Below are 21281 nucleotides of genomic sequence, written 5' to 3' on the forward strand. Positions count from 1 at the left end.
GTGCCACAGATTATGGGTAAAGTTAAAGAAATTAAAATTGGTTTCCTCAATGAAAAAATAAAGAGGGCTCAATTCAGAGCTCTCAGGGAGGTATATATATATATATATGGAGAGAGAGACTACCTTCATGTTTCATGAAGAAAAATCATATAGAGATGGGGCCTAAATGTGTCCTTATCCTCTGGTTGCATCTCAGAAGAACTTAAAGTAGAAATCCTACCATCTTGAGGTTCTAAGAGCCCCTTTAAGAGTGTGCAACACTTTAATGTGTTATCCACTTGATGCTCACAAAAACTGAAAAGGTAATATATAAATTATCCTTACTTTTCAGAAGAAAAAGCTGAACACCAGAAAAGGTATTACAGAACACAAATTAGAGTTTTCCTTAGATTTTAGAGATGGTGGAGGAAATCATACACCTTTGAAAAATCACTTTGAAAGTGATTTCGAGGTCCATACTTTTCAGGAGTATTTTAATATAAAATAAAATAATATGAAATAAGGTAAAAATAAAATAGAAGTAAGGCAGAAGTTATGGTATGTTACTCTGGCCACTGATAGTACCTTAGTGCTTTTTACTTCATATCTCAAGGGTAAAAAATTAGTACAGCAGAAACTTGAGCTTATGGATAGTTTAAGAGGACCCCATATTCAGAACTCATAATTTTCATTCATAGACTCTATATTTGAGATCCATGTTTCCCTTAAGGAAATAAAATTCTTTTCCTTTTAAAAGAATGATGTTAAATCTATTTTTAAAAGATTATTTCCACTGAAGATAGTGTCTTGATTTTAAACTAAACTAAGAGAAATACTATTTCTAATTATATGACATTGATAAGGTCATGTGAAAACAGATGGAAAACACAATGCTTTCCTGTCAAAATCCAGTTAATGTTAGTTGCTAAAGGTTATTAAGACTTTGATGTTAGTATTTTAGCAGGTTAATATACCTTGCCTTAATCTATGAGAAAAGTTTATGAGCCAGACAAAAAATGAAAAATGTAATTCTAAACATATATGAAAGAGTTTTTTTTCAAATTTTGTGGGATGATTCTTTACATGAAAATAGTTTTAGTAACTTTTGTTATTATACATACAACATGGAACATGTTTTAATGACATGTTTGAGAGCTCAAAGCTAAATTTATATGAAACATACATTGATTCTAGTGGTATTAAACATGTAACTAGGAATTTTGTAAAGAAATAAGGTTAAACAGCCATGGAGGTGAAGTTAGTGAACTAAATTCTACAATGAAGAAGAAATACCAGTTACAATCAATCACCAAAACTCACCACCATAAAACTCAGTGTCACTCAAATTAGCAGCTATAGTGTCATTCAATTCATCCACTGAAATAAACAGAATATTATGAAGAATGCAAAAAGAAGGGGAGAGAGAATTGTAAAAAAAGAAAAAAAAGTACTGGACAACAAAACATAAACCACTATGCTGACCAAGTGCCATCCCAATCTAGTAAAAACAGTGCTTTACATTGTACATGACTATTTCATTAATTCACTGAGCCACCCCCAACCAGTAAGATGCAGACATATAACTGAAGATGCAGGACTCCCAGTTAACGGCACTGTGGAGCATAAAGCACAAGCAAATGCTCAGAACACTAAGAACTGGGTTGGCCAAAAAGTTCATTCAGGTTTTTCTGTAACATCTTACCAATGTTTTGGCCAAACCAATAGATTCAGGAAGTTATCACAGAAAAAATAATGGTAATAACAGTAAAAACTGTAAAATACAGTAAAGTAGGCAAGCTCCCTATAATACACATGCCAACACTTTCATGACTATTCACAGGTACTTCCCTGACCAATGAAGCTGTTTACTTCAAAGTTAGTGGTATTTAATAGTTAACACACTTGCACACATTTGTAAACATCATTGCAAGAGAGTTTTTGGAAATTGAACTCTTACCTGAAATCACCTTAACAGAAATTGGTTGCTTCTGCTGTATGGTTTGAGTATGATTAAATCTGGCATAACAGATGTAGTCTTCCCGGGTGTCCTCTGGGAGCACATTGGAAAAGTAAAGGTCTCCATTCAGACCTTGGGAAACTCTCTCACTCTGTGGAAGTCTTTGAAAGGCTGGAGAATGGCAAGGAGGTATCTAGATCATTCCATCACAAAGTGGCCACTTTCCAAATTAGCAAGATAACTGTATCTACTAATAAACAGTCCTGTGAACTTCACTTGCATGTATTTTCTTCCTCTATAAAGCTCTTTTGAGAAAAAGCAAATAATTACAAAAAGAAAAGATATATGAATTAAAATTCCAACTATACCTGTCAGACCCTAACTTCTCTAGAGTTGGGGCAGAGGTGAGACTAAAGTTGCCCAGTGAAGGGTTTTAGAAAACAAGTGTAAACCAAAAAATGTTTTATGGAACGAGTTTGTGTGACTTTTCCTAACATTTAAGTTAATTCCTAAGTACCAGACCACCTGGCCTGCCTCTTGAGAAATCTCTATGCAGCTCAGGAAGCAACAGTTAGAACTGGACATGAAACAACCAACTGGTTCCAAATAGGAAAAGGAGTATGTCAAGGCTGTATCTTGTCACCCTGCTTATTTAACTTATATGCAGAGTATATAATGAGAAACGCTGGGCTGGAAGAAGTACAAGCTGGAATCAAGATTGCTGGGAGAAATATCAATAACCTCAGACATGCAGATGACACCACCCTTATGGCAGAAAGTGAAGAGGAACTAAAGAGCTTCTTGATGAAGGTGAAAGAGGAGAGTGAAAAAGTTGGCTTAAAGCTCAACATTCAGAAAATGGAGATCATGGCATCTGGTCTCATCACTTCATGGGAAATAGATGGGGAAACAGTGGAAACAGTGTCAGACTTTATTTTTCTGGGCTCCAAAGTCACTGCAGATGGTGACTGAAGCCATGAAATTAAAAGATGCTTACTCCTTGGAAGGGAAGTTATGACCAACCTAAATAGCATGTTAAAAAGTAGAGACATTACTTTGCCGACAAAGGTCCGTCTAGTCAAGGCTATGGTTTTTCCTGTGGTCATGTATGGATGTGAGAGTTGGACTGTGAAGAAAGCTGAGCACCAAAGAATTGATGCTTTTGAACCGTGGTGTTGGAGAAGACTCTTGAGAGTCCCTTGGACTGCCAGGAGATCCAACCAGTCCATTCTAAAGGAGATCAGTCCTGGGTGTTCATTGGAAGGACTGATGCTGAAGCTGAAACTCCAATACTTTGGCCACCTGATGTGAAGAACTGACTCACTGGAAAAGACCCTGATGCTGGGAAAGATTGAAGGTGGGAGGAGAAGGGGATGACAGAGGATGAGATGGTTGGATGGCATCACCGACTCAATGGACATGAATTTGGGTAAACTCCGGGAGTTGGTGATGGACAGGGAGGCCTGGTGTGCTGCAGTCCATGGGGTCACAAAGAGTCGGACACAACTGAGTGACTGAACTGAACTGAACGAGTATTCATCACAGATACACACATATTTTGGAAACTGCATTATGAAGTTTATAGGGATAACTTGGGTTGTGTCTACATACACAGTCAGACACTTAGTACTGTCAGAGCATCTGACGGTGATGACCTATGCCCTGGACAAAGTGTCAGACGGACCAAGGTCCCTGCCTTGTCTGAGTCCAGGATAGGGATCTAACTGGAGAATCAGGCAGCAAACAGGTAATTAACAGGGTGCAATACTGATTTAATGATGCAGATGTGTCCATCAGAGGCCCCCCCCCCATACCCAGTCTCCCTCACCTCCTCTACTTTTTCTTTTCTGTGTTACCAATTACCTTCTAACATACAGTGTGTTTTACCTGTCGTGTGTATGGCTCATAGCCCATCTCCCTGAACTAGAATTTAAGTTCCAGAGGGGCAGAGACCATCATCTGCTTGGGCTACTACTGTAGCCCTGAAAATGCACCTGGTCCTTCATAGAATCTCTGTAATTAAATGAGCAACAAGCAGCACTGTGACTTCCCAGTTTCACGTTTAACAACAGACTTCCCCTCGGGTCCAAGGAAATGTCTAGCCTTAAGAAAGGAGGGGAGATTTTCTAAGGAGATGAAGGACTCGGGGAAGTGGGACCACTGATCTATGTGTGAACTTACACTTGGCTGGCTAGCATGCCTTCTGAGGCTTCTGACTCAGTTCACTGGGAGAGTGCTTCAGCTCTGAAGTGAGAGAACTAGGAAAAAATCGCACCTCTCAGTTGCCTCCGGACAAGTGTTAACATCTCCTGGGAGGAGGATTTCTCAGTTTGAGTCAAGCAGCTAGGTTCCTCCAGCAGCAGGTACCCTACCCAATCATGAAATGCAAAATGATGGGTAAAAGCCTGCAGCTCCCTTGGGTGGGAGAAGGCAGGGAAATCTGGAGACAGACTTTGAAAGGATGCTGGTTAACCATGTGAGCCAAGTTCGTGGTCAAGATGGGGGTTTGGTTGGTGGTTGTAAATTCATGGTTTGAAGTCACTAACCAGGGAAAGAGTTGTTTTAAAAAATAACTCAGAAAAATAATGTATGGTTATTTTATGAATACAAAGAGTTAAAGATAGGGATATATTTATCTTCTTTCATTTCTCCTGCTGTATTTTATTGTGCATTAGTGTTGGGAGATCAAATGAAAGAGAATGCGATTTTATGAGGGTGGGAACACTTTGCCCATTGAATTCCTTTGCACTGCATTGGAAAAAAAAAATGTATACAGATAGGAATAATTTGGTAAAGTCTTCTTGCCAGGAGAATGCTACACATATCTGAATGTTTTTCTCATACCTAGACGCAATTTCACTTGAAAAATCCAGATGCATTGTCAACAGCCTAAAATGTATGGAAATGACATAACCAGCAGTGCAATATTAAAAAAATTAGTTTTATATTCAGATGATTATGAGACTTCACATGTAAACATCTCTTTATTAAGCAGAAAAGTCAGCATTTCTGAATAAGAAGCAAAAACCAATTACTGGGCTTCACTTTGGCAGTGAGATTTGGATACTGTTATTCTAAACCATAGATATCACTCAGTTCTACTTGATTTGTTATTTATGCTTTCAAAATCTGTAAAAGTTATTACATAATCATATGAAAATATTTTTGTCCATTTATATATTTTCCATTTCTCTGTGATACTTTCTCTGAGTGATTTCATATAAGAGTCACAATTGGAAATGAAAAGTGAAAGCTAAACTTTATCTTTAATGTGAACAGCTTGTGATTTCAGAGGAAATCAAGTCACTGAGAATAGAATGTATTCCTCACAAGTATTTTCAACCCTTCCCACCATTCCACCCAAAGGATTCCTATCAAGGACAAAGGCAACCCCCATGTTGCCAAATTCAATAGCTATTTCTCGATCAGATTGGAAGCTGTCTCATCTCAGCAGTGTTTGAAACAACTGATATTCTGTCTTCTTGGCCTTTTTTCCTCCCCTTGTTCTGGGGATACCTCCTCTCTCTGTTTTCTTCTTACTGAAGCCACTGCTCGTTCTCATCTGCTTTTCTTTCCTCCCTAAATGTTTGGCCCCAAGAGGTTCCTGGTCTCAGCCCCCAGGCTGTGCTCTTCATCACCTGCATTTCTTTCCTCAGTTCTCTCCTCCAGACTCTGACTCTAAGAAGCACCTCTGCGTTAACATTCACGAATGGCTGGAAAGAGCCCTGAATCTTTCTTCTGACTCATGAAGCTCTAACTCTCACTGGACACCTTCACAAGGATGCCTCCCAGGCTTCTTGCATTCAAAACCCTGGTTCCTAGTCTCCAAGCAGAAACATGTGCTACCTCCAAAGTAACATGCTAACAGGAGGTTTGGAAGGGTAGGAGAGCAGAGCAACAAACAATCCCCTAAGGTTAGAGAAGGGGTGGACAGATGTCACAATGACTAACGAATGACCTAATTTCCCTGGGCCTCAGTTCCTTCACCTAAGAAGTGAAGTCATCTGAGTTGCCCCCTGGGGCTGCTGTAAAAAATGGATGAGATAACTCATGTAAAGTCTTTAGCCAAGCGACAGGCACTTGGGCGCTAAATACCTAAGTAGCTATTGTTACTACTGCATATAAAATAGATAATAAACAAGCATCTACTGTATATAGCACAGGGACCTGTGCTCAATACTCTGTAATAACCTAAATGGGAAAAGAATTTGTATATGTATAACTGAGTCACTGGGCTGTATACCTGAAACTAACACAACATTGCAAATCAACTATATTCCAATATAAGATAAAGAATTAACTAAAAAATATTCACTGTTACTGGGGATAAAAGAGCAAAAACAATAAAAAGGCACAAGACGTTCTGAGCAGTTTTATTTCCTTTCCTCCATGGGCTTCTGCTCTTTCAGGAAAGGGCGACTGGATTTCACCAGTCTTAGTCTTTGGGGTTACCTGTGACTCTGCTCTCTCATGCCTCCATCCTGACCCCAATAAATCCTGGAAGGGACTTTGAAATTATATTTGGAATTTGACTATTTCTTACCTACTCGACTACTACTTCCCAAGTCAGAGTTCCCGTCCACCGTTGTCCAGATCACAGCACTGGCCTCCTAACAGGCTGCCCTGCTCTTCTCTCTGTCCTCTCTGTTCTGCAGGCATGAACCGGAGTGATGTTCTTATTATCTGTTCTGCGTCAGGTGAAGCCACTTCTTCAGTGGCTCCCTACTTCATTGAAAGTAAAAGCCAACGTCTTGTGCATTGAGCCCCTGGACTTTCCCGACCTCTTGTCTGCCTGTCACCCTTGGATTAGTCAGCCTGGCCACACTGGCCGCCCCGCTGCTTTTACACACACCAGGGATGCACCTGTCCTTGGGGCTTACACTGGTTTTCTCTTTCCACCCAGATAGTGAAGGTCTGCCTGCTCTTTCATTCCTGTAAGTTTCTGCTCAAAACTCTGCCTGTTTTTGTCCATAGCACTTACTGTCAACTGATGCATATTTTCTAAATACACTTAGAGTCTGCTTCTTTCTCTCCTTCCTTTTCTTCCCATCGCAATGAATATAAATTCAGCGAGAGCAAACCTTTGGTTTATTTAGAGAGGCACCTGCTACATGATAGTTCAGGCCAGTTACTCAGTTGTGTCCAACTCTTTGCGACCCCGTGGACTGCAGCATGCCAGGCTTCCCTGTCCATCACCAACTCCCAGAGTTTGCTCAAACTCATGTCCATTGAGTCCGTAATGCCATCTAACCATCTCATCTTCTGTCATCCCCTTTTCCTCCCGCCTTCAATCTTTCCCAGCATCAGGGTCTTTTCCAATGAGTTTGTTCTTTGCATCAGGTGGCCAAAGTATTGGAGTTTCCACTTCAGCATCAGTTCTTCCAATGAATATTCGGGACTGATTTCCTTTAGGATCGACTGGTTTGATTTCCTTGCAGTTCAAGGGACTCTCAAGAGTCTTCTCCAACACCATAGTTCAAAAGCATCAATTTTTTGGCACTCAGCTTTCTTTATGGTACAACTCTCACAACTATACACAATGTGAAAAACCACAGCTTTGACTATATGGACCTTAGTCAGTAATGTCTCTACATTTCAATATGCTGTCTAGGTTGGTCATAGCTTTTTCTCCAAGCAGCAAGCATCTTTTAATTTCATGGTTGCAGTCACCATCTGCAGTGATTTTGGAGCCCAAGAAAATAAAGTCTGTCACTGTTTCCACTGTTTCCCCATACATTTGTGATGAAGTGATGGGACCGAATGCCATGATCTTCATTTTTTGAATGTTGAGTTTTAAGCCAGCTTTTTCACTCCCCTCTTTCACTTTCATCAAGAGGCTCTTTCCTCTTTGCTTTCTGCCATTAAGGTGGTGTCATCTGTATATCTGAGGTTATTGATATTTCTCCCAGCAATCTTGATTCCAGCTTATGCTTAATCCAGTCCAGCATTTCTCATGATGTACTCTGCATACAAGCAGGGTGACAATATATAGCCTTGACATACTCCTTTCCTAATTTGGATCCAGTCCAAATTGGGAATTGGACAACTCTAACTGTTCCTTCTTGATCTACAAACAGATTTTTTCAGGAGGCAGGTAAGGTGGTCTGGTATTCCCATCTCTTTAAAAATTTTCCAGTTTGTTGTGACCCACATAGTCAAAGGATTTAGGGTAGTCAATGAAGCAGAAGTATATGTTTTTCTGGAATTCTCTAGCTTTTTCTATGATCCGAAGGATGTTGGCAATTTGATCTCTGATTCCTCTGCCTTTTCTAAATCTGCTTGAACATCTGGACATTCTCAGTTCATGTGCTGTTGAAGCCCAGCTTGGAGAATTTTGAGCATTACTTTGCTAGTGTGTAAGATGAGTGCAGTAGTTTAAACATTCATTGGTACTGCCTTTCTTTGGGATTGGAATGAAAACTGACCTTTTCTAGTCCTGTGGCTACTGCTGAGTTTTCCAATTTTGCTGGCATATTGAGTGCAGCACTTTCACAGTATCATCTTTTAGGACTTGAAATAGCTCAACTGGAATTCCATCACTTCCACTAGCTTTATTAGTAGTGATGCTTCCTAAGGCTCACTTGACTTCACACTCCAGGATGTCTGATTCTAGGTGAGTGATCATACCATCATGATTATCTGGGTCATTAAGATCTTTGTTGTATAGTTCTGTGTATTCTTGCCACCTCTTCTTAATATCTTCTGCTTCTGTTAGGTCCATACTGTTTCCGTCCTTTATTGTGCCCATCTTTGCATGACATGTTCCCTTGGTATCTCTAATTTTCTTGAAGAGCTCTCTAGTCTTTCCCATTCTATTGTTTTCCTCTATTTCTTTGTATTGATTACTTAGGAAGGCTTTATTATCTCTCCTTGCTATTCTTTGGAACTCTGTATTCAGATGGATATATCTTTCCTTTTCTCCTTTGTCTTTAGCTTCTCTTCTTTTCTCAGCTTTTTGTAAGGCTTTCTCAGACAATTATTTGCCTTTTTGTATTTCTTTTTCTTGGGGATGGTTCTGATCACTGCTTCTCATACAACGTTACGAACCTCCTTCCATAGTTCTTCAGGCACTCTATCTACCAGATCTAACCCCTTCAATCTATTTGTCACTTCCAATGTATAATCATAAGGGATTTGATTTAGGTCATACCTGAATGCTCTAGTGTTTTCCCCTATTTTCTTCAATTTAAGGCTGAATTTTGCAATAAGGAGTTCATAATCTGAGCCATAGTCAGCTCCTGGTCTTGTTTCTGCTGACTGTATAGAGCTTCTCCATCTTTGGCTGCAAAGAATATAATTAATATGATTTTGGTATTGATCACCTGGTGATGTCCATGTGTAGAATGGTCTCTTACATTATTGGAGGAGGGTGTTTGTGATGATCAGTGTGTTCTGTTGGCAAAGCCTGTTAGCCTTTGCCCTGCTTCATTCTGTACTCCAAGGCCAAACTTGCCTGTTACTCCAGGTATCTCTCAATTTCCTACTTTTGCATTCCAGTCCCCTATGATGAAAAGGACATCTTTTTCGAGTGTTAGTTCTAGAAGGTCTTGTAGGTCTTCATAGGACTGTTCAGCTTCTTTACCATTACTGGTGGGGGCATAGACTTGGATTGCTGTGATATTGAATGGTTTGCCTTGGAAACGAACAGAGATCATTCTGTTGCTTTTGAGATGGAATCCAAGTATTGCATTTTGGATGCTTCTGTTGACTATGAGGGCTACTCAATTTCTTCTAAGGGATTCTTGTTTGGTCCCACCCATTAGCACAAGACCCAGATTCCCCCACAGCCAGTCCCTGCCATCAGGAAGCTACCACAAGCCTCTTATCCTTATCCATCAGAGGGCAGACAGAATGGAAACCGCAATTACAGAAAACTAACCAAACGGATCACTTGGATCACAACCTTGTCTAAATGAAACTATGAGTCATGTCGTGTAGGGCCACCCAAGACCAACATGTCATGGTGGAGAGTTCTGACAAAATGTGGTCCACTGGAGAAGGGAATGGCAAACTGCTTTAGTATTCTTGCCTTGAGAACCCCATGAACAGTATGAAAAGGCAAAAAGATATGACATTGAAAGATGAATTCCTCAGGTCGGTAGGTGCCCAATATGCTACTGGAGAAGAGTGGAGAAATAACTCTAGAAAGAGTGAAGAGGCTGAGCTAAAGTGAAAACAATGCCCAGCTGTGGTTGTGACTGGTGATGGAAGTAAAGTCTGATGCTGTAAAGAACAATTTTGCATAGGAACCTGGAATGTTAGGTCTATGAATCAAGGTAAATAGGTACCTAGTAGCTGTTCAATAAAACAGAGCAAATGAATGAAATGATATGTGATTTGTTTTCCTGAGCATCTCTTAAAAAAATTATAAACATTTTATAAATCACAGGAGGTAATCATTGACTGGGATAGCCAATAAACACAAGACTTTTGAAGAAAGTTCATATTTTTAAAACTTACAATTATCCATCCAGAATATTATGGGTGGTGGTAACCCAATTGGTGGTCTGCAGGGAAGGACCAAAGACTGGCCATTTCGAAGTGTTATTGGTTCAAGCTTTTCTTTGGTCCACAACGGTGACCCTAATAAAATAAAATAATAACTTCTAAGTTATTTCTGCACTGGAAAACAAAAAAAGCACTAGAAAGAAAGATAAACCAAACTTGTAGAGAAATAGTAACTTGGAATTTATGGAAATTAAGATAACAAATTTTTCAAAAAATGACATTCATAGTATAAGTTCTGAGTCAGCAAGTCCATGTCTAAGAATTTACATTAAATAAATCCTTGAAGATACATAATGATTTTGTTAAAAGCATGCTTTTCACAAAAGAATGAAAAACATTTATATATGTAAAAAAATTTGTGAAAGAAATAAGGGTAAACCTATACTTTTGAATAAAATAGTGTCAGATGTTGTATAAAGACAGTTAGACAATAAGTATAAGATTAATATAATATGCATGATATGTAGATAAGCCAAAAAGGTTACAAATTCAGAATGAGTTTGTTTTCAGTATGTACACACATATCTGCCTAGGTAAAAATATAAAAAACAGTAATTTCCTTGAATGAAAGGATTCGTGAACAATTTTTACATTTCGTTTTTGTTCATTTGTAGTTGATTTGTTCTATAAAGCACACATATTATACACATAATTGAAAAACGCTTTAAAAATGATCAGACCTTCAAATGGCCACTGTTCTTTAAATACGTGCTCTTGGGTTGTTGAGAAGATGTACTGACTATTGAAAAAAGAGTTACAATAATATCAAGATGATGAGGCCACTCTGTTTCCAGTGAAATTTTGATATGAAAATGTTTAAAGAAATATATGCACCCTAATGTTCATGTTCATAGCAACATTATTTACAATAGCTAAGATACGGAAGCAACCTAAGTGTCCATCAACAGATGACTGGATAAAGAAGACATGTGTGTGTGTGTATGTGTGTGTGTGTGTGTGACACATAATGAAATATTGGGCTTCCCTGGGGCTCAGATGGTAAAGAACCTGCCTGTAATGCAGGAGACCTGGGTTCAACCCTACGTCAGAGAGATTCCCTGCAGAAGGGAATGGCTACCCACTCCAGTAATCTTGCCTGGAGAATTCCTTGGACAGAGGAGCCTGGCAGGCTATAGTCCATGGGGTGGCAAAGAGTTAGACATGACTGAGCAACTAACACTTTCACTTTCACACAATGGAATATTACTCAGCCATAAAACAGAATGAAAATTTTGCCACCCGCAGCAGCACAGATGAACTTGTAGGGCACTGTGATAAGTGAAATAGGTCTCTTTGTACAGAGAAAGACAAACAGATGATATCAATTATATGTGGAATCTAAAAAATATAACAAATTAGTGAATATAGCAAAATGGCAGCAGACTCACAGATATATATTCACTCACAAACTAGTGGCTCCCAGTAGAAAGAGGGAAGAAGAGAGGGGCAATATAGGGGGAAGGAAGTAAGAACCACAAACTACCGTGTATAAAATAAGTTAGAAGGATATATCACATAACACAAGAAATATAACCAATTTTTATAATATTTTTAAATGGAGTATAACCTTTAAAATTGTGAATCATTATATTATATACATATAACCTTTATAATAAAGTACATCAACCATATTTCAATTAAAAAATGTTTAAAGAAGTAACACTTATACCTCAATTACCCATTTTATATTGAATTTATCTCCATCTGACTATATGGACTATGCTTGTACATAAGATTCAGGAGAAATTAATGATTAGATCAATCTGAGGAAGAAGCATTTTTCTTACCCTTGGTGATTTATTCTGGACTTCTACAAAAGATATACTGGTTTGGCAAAACATTAGGCTGAGGAATTGGGAAAAAGTGGAAAAGGGTGACGATTTTCATGCAAAATAAAGTCAGAGTATTGGCATCAATGCCACTGCCTTCTTGTAATGGTTATTTGGATGATGTAACAGATGCTGGTGTTGGAGCCAGACTTTAAAAAGGGTCCTGTTCAGCAAACAGGTCTGACTTACTGGATGGACGGATGACAATGTTATTAGAAATCGCAGCCCCACGTTCGTTCCTGGCTGTACACTGATAGACTCCTTCATAGGTCTCTGCTTTCCCCTCGCTCATGATGTTGATTGTGAGGGTTCCTGAGCCAGGCTTCATGGTGACGAGAGGGTCTTTATCTATGTCAAAATGAGTCCCATTTCGGGTCCAGGAAAAGCTGCCAGGCACATAGAGGATTAAGCTTGTTAACAGTCCAGAAAAACAGGATTACTTACTCTTTAACAAATTCCTTGTAGTTTTATGAGTTTCTGAATAATTAGACTTTAATATTCAATAAAAGAGCAATAAACTCCATACCGAAAACGTTTCACTGAATCGTGACTTAGAAAAAAGTGCTGACCATACATACTAAGGTACATGTCTTCATCAGAAGTACCAAAATCTGACTCAATAAAGAAACCATGCATACAAATTGCCTGTCACTTTTCAAAGAAAATATTGTAAGTAGGTCACCAAGGCACACCTTCTTAGAGCTTTATTAGCATTTTTATTGTAAACTCCATTGTTTATAGAATTGATACCCTGTCTATGAAAATTTGCTCCAGGGTGAAGTGTAACATGAAAGGCCTTTACAAGTACTAATATATGTGTATATTAAGTGATCAGACTAGTGTCAAGTTACCACAAGGCAAAATGTGAGTTGAGAGGAGAGGAAGACACTTGAATTCAATGGTATTTTAAATGTCAGGTTTCATTTAAAAAGTGACCATTCTATATAAAATATATTTGAGAATTTTTAATCTAGAGATGATTTTGAAAATTTCTGGGAAAGTATTTCAAATTGGCAACTAAAAGTCTTCTTTTTCAGCTTTGTTTATAAAATAAATGACTGCCTTATATAAAAGTCACAGAGGTCATGTAATTAAAGACTTGGTAACTGGTTACAAATGAACAATGGCCATGCTGTTACACAAGCGTTAACTTTTAAACTTTTCCATGATTCCCAAGCCCTTTTGGATTTCGCTTCCCACTGTTTATCCATTTAGTGGGAGTTGTCACACCTCCTAGGGCAGGAGGCAGGGGTAGCGGATGCTACTGGCTTAGGATAAATAGAGATTAGGGATGCTACAAAATATCCTACAATGCACAGGAGAGCCCTGCCTCCATAACCAAAAATTATCCAGCCCAAAATATCTACAGCGCTAAGGTGGAAAAATCCTGCCTAACAGAGTTATAGGAAGTACTAAGTGAGTGTTAAACTGAAGGGGACACTGTCCATCAAAGGACATTGCATTAGTGCTTAAGCGCTCAAAAGTTTCTAATAATACAGCAGAACAGATTGCTTTAAGCCTGCCTTTAATGGAAATTTTTGATATCCTTAGGTATTTACTGCCAGTTAATTTTTTGCTCTGGTGCCAGTCTGTGATAGATTAGTAAGGCTGGTCATAGACAAACTCAGAAATACAATATTGAGGAAATCTCCTTTCTATTTTATAACTTTAAAAATTCCACATTATATGTGCATAATAATCATCCAATTCTTGAAAACTTCCATATATTACTGGACAAGTTACAGATCACCTACTAAGGAGGTGTGAAACCCGGATAAGGTTACCTAGCATTATTGGGCATCAGTTTTCCCTCTATAAAATATATTGGCTGGACAAGATAATGTTTAATGTTTCTCCCAAGTCTAAAATGCTCTGCAGTGCTCATGCCAAGATGCATATGAAGCGTCCTGAGTGTGGAACTCTGCCATGTTTGGAAAACCACTTGGGGCTATTTTATAGATTTTGAGAGAGCTAGGAGAGATCTTAGATTTTGAGAGAGCTAGGAGAGATCTTAGAAGTTGTGCAATTCCGCTTCTTTATTTTATAGATAAAGACACTGAGGCCCATAGAGAAGGAATTTGACCATGTCACAGGCTGTCAGAAGGCTCTTTTGACATCGCTCCACAATTTTTCAGCATGTCACACAGAAAAGTATCAGTATGGAAATGCAACCACCTGGGTTTTTAGGAAGAACCAACTGAATTTAATTAAAAGCAGAGAGACAAAATAATGAACCTACAAATGACACCTTAATAAAAGGTGAAAGTGTGAAAGTGTTTGTCGCTCCGTCGTGTCTGACTCTCTTTGACTCCATGGACTGTAGCCTGCCAGGCTTCTCTATTCATGGGATTCTCCAGGCAAGAATACTGGAGTGGGTTGCATTCCCTTCTCCAAGGGATTGTCCTTACCCAGGGATCTATCAATGCTTCTTTTCAGTATTATAACAACAGAAAGCACACCTACCTTGGAGGAGGTTTCCCCTTTGCCTCACACTGGATTACAATATTCTCCCGAGGGTCAATAATATAATCTTTTGGAGACTGTTGAGTGATGGTTGGTGGTTGTACCACTTAATTGTAGAAAGAAGAACAATGGATAGAAACAAATTATTTAATATTGTAATAGTAATCTTTTTTTTTTTTCTGTATCAAAATCACTTACCCTAGACTAAATATGCTCCAAATGTTTTTAGTAATTTCTCCTGTTGTAACACACAACTCAGCAGATTTTTGGCTAAAAGACTCCTAAAATTTTGGAGTCAAGACATAACTCCCTTTCGGTAACTTTATATGTGTTCATAAAGCCCATTTTCCCACACTGAAAGTTTGGGAAATTCATTACCAATATAAGCTTAAAATTAAGATTTTCATTTCTGATGTAACAATGAGAAATTTCTCCGAGACCTTTGGTTCAAATGATGCTTTTTGATAAAATTTAAGTTACGCGGTAAATTTGCAACTTTATTAACAAAGAGTAACTGATTTATAGTTCATTCCTGGGTTCATGTAAATGAATACACTGGTAACAAACATATTTGAGAAGCAATGTTAAAAAGATGATTAAATTAGAGACTTGACATGTCTTATTAGAGCCAGGAGGAAGGTGGCTACTAGGAACAAAGATAAAACAAGCTTATTTAGAAGATGAATTGGGAAGCTCTCTGTTATAGGAAACAATATTCTCATTTCAGTCTTCAAAGTAACTACCTTGCACACCACCAAAGAGAGCTGTTTACACAGACCAAAGGTTCTCAATCAAGGGCCATTTGCCCCCACTCCTTGGGGGACAGCTAGACACATCTAGGGATGATTCTGGTTGTCACCACTGGGGTGGGAGTGGTCCTGGGTAGAGGCCAGGGATGCTGCTAGACATCTTACAGGGTACAGGACATCTTTATAATGTAAAGACTTGGTATTTGGTTCATTTAAGTTTTTTATATTTCAGACTATCCCTTTCCTCTCCAACTATGCTCTGGGCTTCCTTTGTGAAACTTCTTCCATCTGCCAATCAAGTTATTTCCCAAAGCTTCATAACTGTTCTCTGCCTTTGTCTTTCTTTCTTGTGGGGGACTGCGTACATGGCTAAACTGACCACTTCCATGGCTTAAAAATGTCTTATAAATCTGAAGGCATGATTCCATTTTGTCTCCAATCTTGTGTCTATTGACCAGACAGCTCTTACTAAATATCCAAAAAACACCTGAAATACAGATCAGAAATGGAACTCGTAATTGCCATCATTTACTGTGCACCTGTTAACTGCAGGATACTGCACAGTGTCAATTTCAACTCCCTTTAGCAAGATCCATCCCCTTCCTTATTCTAAGCCAGCTGCTCCTTTCAGCCTCTAGCACTGTCCAGGGGAGCCTCATCCTTTCCAGCCCAGTCAGTTACCGATGCTGGGTAGCAGTTTGGTCTAACAATTAAGAACTAGTCTGTCTATTTTTTTACCAGCTGTGAGAATTCAAGCAAGTTTCTTAACTTCTGTGAGCCCTCATTTCTGTAAAGGGAAAACAGGGTTTGAAAGTGATGTCTACCTCCTAGGGTTGCTGGGAAATCAAATAAAATTACTTGTGCAAAATTCTTAGTCCATGCCAAACTGTAATGGTTCAGTGATATTACCTGTACTTAGATTATTATCACAGTCATTTTTATTTAGACCAGCTTCACTTTGCAGAGATCCTTTAGGCTCTGGCAGTACAGAGTCTGGGATGATGGAAAGAAGCTTAGAATTTCCCACTAAGGATCAGCACGCATAGGCTGCGGGTAAGGGGGACTTTTAGGAGTGATTCAGTCTGATTTCTTGTGCTTTTTTCTGCAAGTGACAGAGATGCAAGTGTGGTGGTCTCGGACCCTGAACTTAATGGAGCTGGTTTAGCTGCCACAAATCACGGCCAGGAGCTGACCATCTAGATGGAACTTTGAACAGTGCTGAGGTCATTGGGCAACCAACAAGGGCTATGGAGTAACAAGGGGAAAAGGTGATTTTATATAATTGTTCTGGTTAATCCAATAACAAAGGATTTTTCAAATGCTTGAAAATTATTATTATTTTTTAGGTAGATGATAGGTGGTGCCCAGCTGTCAGAGACAGCAGTTTTAGATTAGAGCATGCCACTCAGAAAGGATGTGAGTGGGGGTTGCTTGTCTGTTGTACACTTTCAAACAAGATTCAAACTCTCTGGGCCATTTTACTGAGGATATTAAGAAATACTGGTCTACCCAGTCCTGCAGATTGAGCAAGCATATGAGTGAACTCTGCTGAAGTACCTGCAGGTACCCAACTCCTATATATATCCAAAGATATGCTTTTATTCTAGCCAGCTTTTAACAGCATTTAGAACCAGATGTTCTCTTTCAATTTTGTGGTTCTCATTGAGTTACATCAGATGTGAATGAAGCACAGAAGTTAGTAGTGCAGAATATTGGTAAAAGAAAAACAGTAATACCTGAGTCCAGAATTCATGCAGGGAATATATTCAACCTGCTTCTTGGAATTTCATTGCAATGCTTAGCCACAGTAAACACACATGCTTAAAAAGACGTTAGCCATGAAAATAAAATCGTGCATTTAATTCACAGTATTCATTCAAAAACAAAGACACAGTCAAATTTTCACACTGCCTGGTAATGACCAAAAGACACTTACAGTCTTCAAGAAGTTTTGCTTTTTCCCCATCAATATCAGCAGGTGAGTGGGCGAACAGGATTAAAGAAAACCAGATGTTAGTAATAGGAACGTTAGCACCCTAAAGATAATAGGGGCGTCTTGTCTATTTTATTTAACCTAAAAAACCAGTAGAGCAAAGGTGGAGCTGGTGAAGTAGCAAGAGAAAGAAACTCCCATTAAAGGTTTTGTTTATTCCTGAAGCAGTGATTTCTACAGAAACACATGGGAAGAACAAAAGAGATGCTATAGGCCAAAAAAAAAAAAAAAAAAAAGATTCTGCCAGAAATAGGAATGGATAATTCCATGCCATACATGTTGTGCTGGACAAGTAATTATGTTCAATTTGAAAAATAGCTTAAATCTACAATTAATCTGAGTTGTCACATACTGTGTTGTGCCTGATCCTATTATTCCAGACATCGCCATGCACGTGGTAATGATACCTAACAATGGGACAGTGCTCCATCCAAGGCAAACCCAGCACTGATGTGAGGTTTTTATATTTCCATGGTTAATCCCCATGTTGGTAATTGCACTTTTCAGACGGCTGACATATTTCTGCTTCAGAATGCCTCAGTCACCCAGGGCTGCTAGTACCTACCCCAAGGTGCAGAAGAGGCATAAGGAACTAGGGCAGGAAGAAATTACATTAGCATGCAATTCGCATGATTCTGCTGTGCTGCCTGTCATTACTACTTGCAAAGGTTAATGCAGGAGCACCTGGGTTGTCCGTGACTTTCTTTTCATCATGGTTCTGCCTCTTCTCCATTAGCAGCGATAATTGAGTTAGCCGTAGGTGACTGTTTCCCTCTGATTGTTAGATTGAGCAGTCAGATTAAGGGGGAATATATTTAACACAAGAGAGAACAAAAGCATTTCTCTCAATGCTTTTCTCTCTCTTCTACATATCTGCTAGGACAAATGCTTACTTAGGCATTCAAACTACAATGGGCTTAGCCAATCATATGTGTTTTTTTTGAATTGAAATTAAAGTCACTGAATGAATATCTTTTGAAAAGAAGTTGAATGTTGCATTTTCTTATACTTCAAAGATGCACAGCAAAGGGAGTCAACAAAGTATGGGCCCATCACATCTCTTCTTCCTACTGGCAGTTGTAATCTCTTTGGTTTAAAAAAAAAAATGACATCACAACAATTGAATTGCCCCAGGAAAGTGTTATCTTCCTTGCACCTTGGAAAGCTTGCCAAACAGATGTTCTATTCAAGAAGCTAATGGATTTAAAGAGGTCATGTAGATTAGGGATAAAGAATAAATCAATTCTGAAGTACAGTAATTGTCCAGATTTGAAATTCTACTTTCCATTGCAGGAAAAGTAACCCGTTGGCACTTAGCATTATCTGTAATTTTTCAGATGCCACCCAGCTGAGGGAGAGCGCAGCATATACGGTACTTTATTCAGGAAAGGGTGGGCTCCTATAGTAGCTGTTACTTGCTCCGTTCTAAATAGCAATTTTGCTGAAGACTTGTTTTATTCTCAACATTGACATCTTGGTCTTTAATCACCATTTTTAAAACAAAGACCTTTCGCTAGGCTTTGATAAGACACATTTTCTAGCTCTAAACTCATACTTAAGATTCAAAACCCAAAAGTGAACTTTGTCTTGTCTGAGTCAAGAGAAGTGAGTCGTGGGTAGTCTGGGGATACAGAGGGGCGTGGGGTTGGCTGAGAGATGATCATTTTACTCTCAGCGTATGAAGGGAGAAGATGGAGAGGTGGGAAGGGGATAAATGGGGTGAGGGTGGGGGGCGGTAATCCGTGATCATTCTTTTTATTGGAGTACAGTTGCTTTATAATTCTGTGTAAGTTTCTGCTGTACCACATCATGAGTCAGCTAAATGTATACATATATTCCCCTCTTCTTGAGCCGCCTTCCCCATCCCACCCCTCTAGGTCATCACAGAGCCCCGCGCTCCCTGAGCCACACAGCAGCTTCTCTCTAGCTATCTATTTCACACCTGGTAGTGGACATGTGTCAACGCTACTCTCTCAGTTCGTCCCTCCCTCTTCTTCTCTGCCTGTGTCCAAAAGCAATTCTTATGGCTTTGCTGCAGGATGGCTTCTATAAAAAGTTGCCTGTTGGGAAGATCAGCTCACAATTCACTCCTTCTTGGGCCAGCCCCCTCAGTGGTACACCAAATGGCCCAGAAGGGAGGGAAAGACTGACAGGGAGGGGACCATGTGTCTGACCCATTTGATGGCCTTTTCTAGAGTCTGATTCTTTTTTTTTCCTAGGGACTGATTCTTTATAAACACCAGGTGCTGTTTGATTTGCTTTTCAGGATCACACACACGTGTCCTCCATCCACACTGTTCACAGTGATGGTAAATGCTGGGGAGGTTCTGGCTCCAGGGGCTCAGAGTTTTGCAATGTTAATACTTACGATCAAGAGGGACTTCCAGGGCACTAATCATCTGGCATAGGAAGAGCATCAGCGGCGCTCTGCCTGCAGATAAGCGCTTCTTTTTCGGCATTATTTTAAGCTGCATTAGCTGAGCTCCTGCTGAGCCACACAAGCTGAATTTCCTTTTCTTCTCTCACAAAAGATCTGTGTGTAGTGTTTCAATAATTCTCATGCAGGAAACTGAAAAAGGATAGAAGAAGAATGAGTGTATCTTTTTTTTTTTTTGAAAGAAGGAAATGAAGAGAGGAAGTCTGCAGTTCAGCACATCAGTTCTGTATTATACATGAACTCTAAATGGGAGCTAACTTTTAAATATTTAACTCTGAGGACTGAAAGAATCATTTATTCATCAATCAGCTAAAATTAGGTCAGAAATATTTGCAATGATGTCAAGCAAAACCTGTTAGTGCCATCCTTCTGGTTTTCCCAGTTTAAATGGACTGCAGCCTACCAGACTCCTCCGCCCTTGGGATTTTCCAGGCAAGAGTACTGGAGTGGGTTGCCATTGCCTTCTCCGATATCAGAGGCTACTATGTCTCTAATAGTGCAAGAAAAAAATAGCTTTAAATCGGTTAAAAGGTATGACTTTGAAGGGGAGGCCTAATGGCTTCTCTTTTCCAGAGATTCTCTCTGGGAAAGTTCAGGGTGTGGTTGTCAATTTGTTTCAAACCTCAAAACTGATTTACTGGTAGAGCCACCAAGAATACTGGCCTTTTCCATCTCTTACCTGGACTGTGGCATCAGACATGACTGGGCTCTGAGTTCCAGGTCTTCCTCACTGCAGCAACCCTCTGAAACAATGCTAATTTTCTCAAAAGGTCTTTGGTTAAATCTTCAGAGTAGTCTCATGGGACCTACCCAATAAAGTTCAAAATACCCTTGAACAGGTAATAAAAAAAAACTTCAATGATCTGGTCTGAGTTTATCCTACCAACCTTATTTCCTCCTATTTCCACATAAATTATTTTTGGTTTGTTTGTTTGTCAGTTTGATTGCTTGACTCTGTTTTTCTTTCTTGGGCCAGTCCTTCAATATGCTTTGAGTTTCCCAGCTTCTTGCCTTGGTTTATCCCACTCCTTTTACCTGGAATGTCCTCTCCACCAAATTTCCTCATCAGTGTCCAAAGGATTTCTTTATAGATCATTGAAAACGGAAACACAAGCTGACCACTCAAATAAAGTCATTTATTTCACCCTCTGAGAACCCCTGAAATTTCTTGTTTTATTTATCACATTATTATACAGGTATATACTTTTGGGGGATATGCATGCTCTCTCCCCTACTACTTCAGGCAAAGACTGTGCCTCTCCCATCTTTGTAACCTAAAATAGTGTACCTGGCACATGAAAGTGTCTACTGTACACAAGAAAACATGAGCACAAACACAGAATGTCGGACAGGCTTCTGTCCGACA

The 21281-nt window shown here is 39.2% G+C and overlaps 1 protein-coding gene across 15 annotated transcripts in view; it reads right to left on the reverse strand.

Moving 5' to 3' along the window:
* The window catches only part of NRCAM (neuronal cell adhesion molecule), a 94589-nt gene extending 74528 nt beyond the window's left edge, over positions 1 to 20061 (reverse strand). For 9 of the 15 annotated variants that reach the window (XM_040260853.1, XM_040260851.1, XM_040260845.1 and 6 more), the window contains exons 1-7: positions 19847 to 20061; positions 17422 to 17439; positions 14737 to 14842; positions 12463 to 12659; positions 10397 to 10519; positions 1937 to 2107; positions 1300 to 1356 (exon numbers count right to left, since the gene is read on the reverse strand). In XM_040260853.1, coding sequence (XP_040116787.1) covers positions 1300 to 1356; positions 1937 to 2107; positions 10397 to 10519; positions 12463 to 12659; positions 14737 to 14842; positions 17422 to 17439; positions 19847 to 19952 — 778 coding nt within the window. In that variant the 5' untranslated portion in view covers positions 19953 to 20061. The remainder of the gene's footprint in view (positions 1 to 1299; positions 1357 to 1936; positions 2108 to 10396; positions 10520 to 12462; positions 12660 to 14736; positions 14843 to 17421; positions 17440 to 19846) is intronic. The other 6 variants (XM_040260855.1, XM_040260854.1, XM_040260849.1 and 3 more) reach the window with 1 other exon arrangement.
* Positions 20062 to 21281: the final 1220 nt, after the last annotated feature.

This window comes from Oryx dammah, unplaced genomic scaffold (genome assembly GCF_014754425.2).
Source record: "Oryx dammah isolate SB20612 unplaced genomic scaffold, SCBI_Odam_1.1 HiC_scaffold_18, whole genome shotgun sequence".
Taxonomy (NCBI): Eukaryota; Metazoa; Chordata; class Mammalia; order Artiodactyla; family Bovidae; genus Oryx; species Oryx dammah.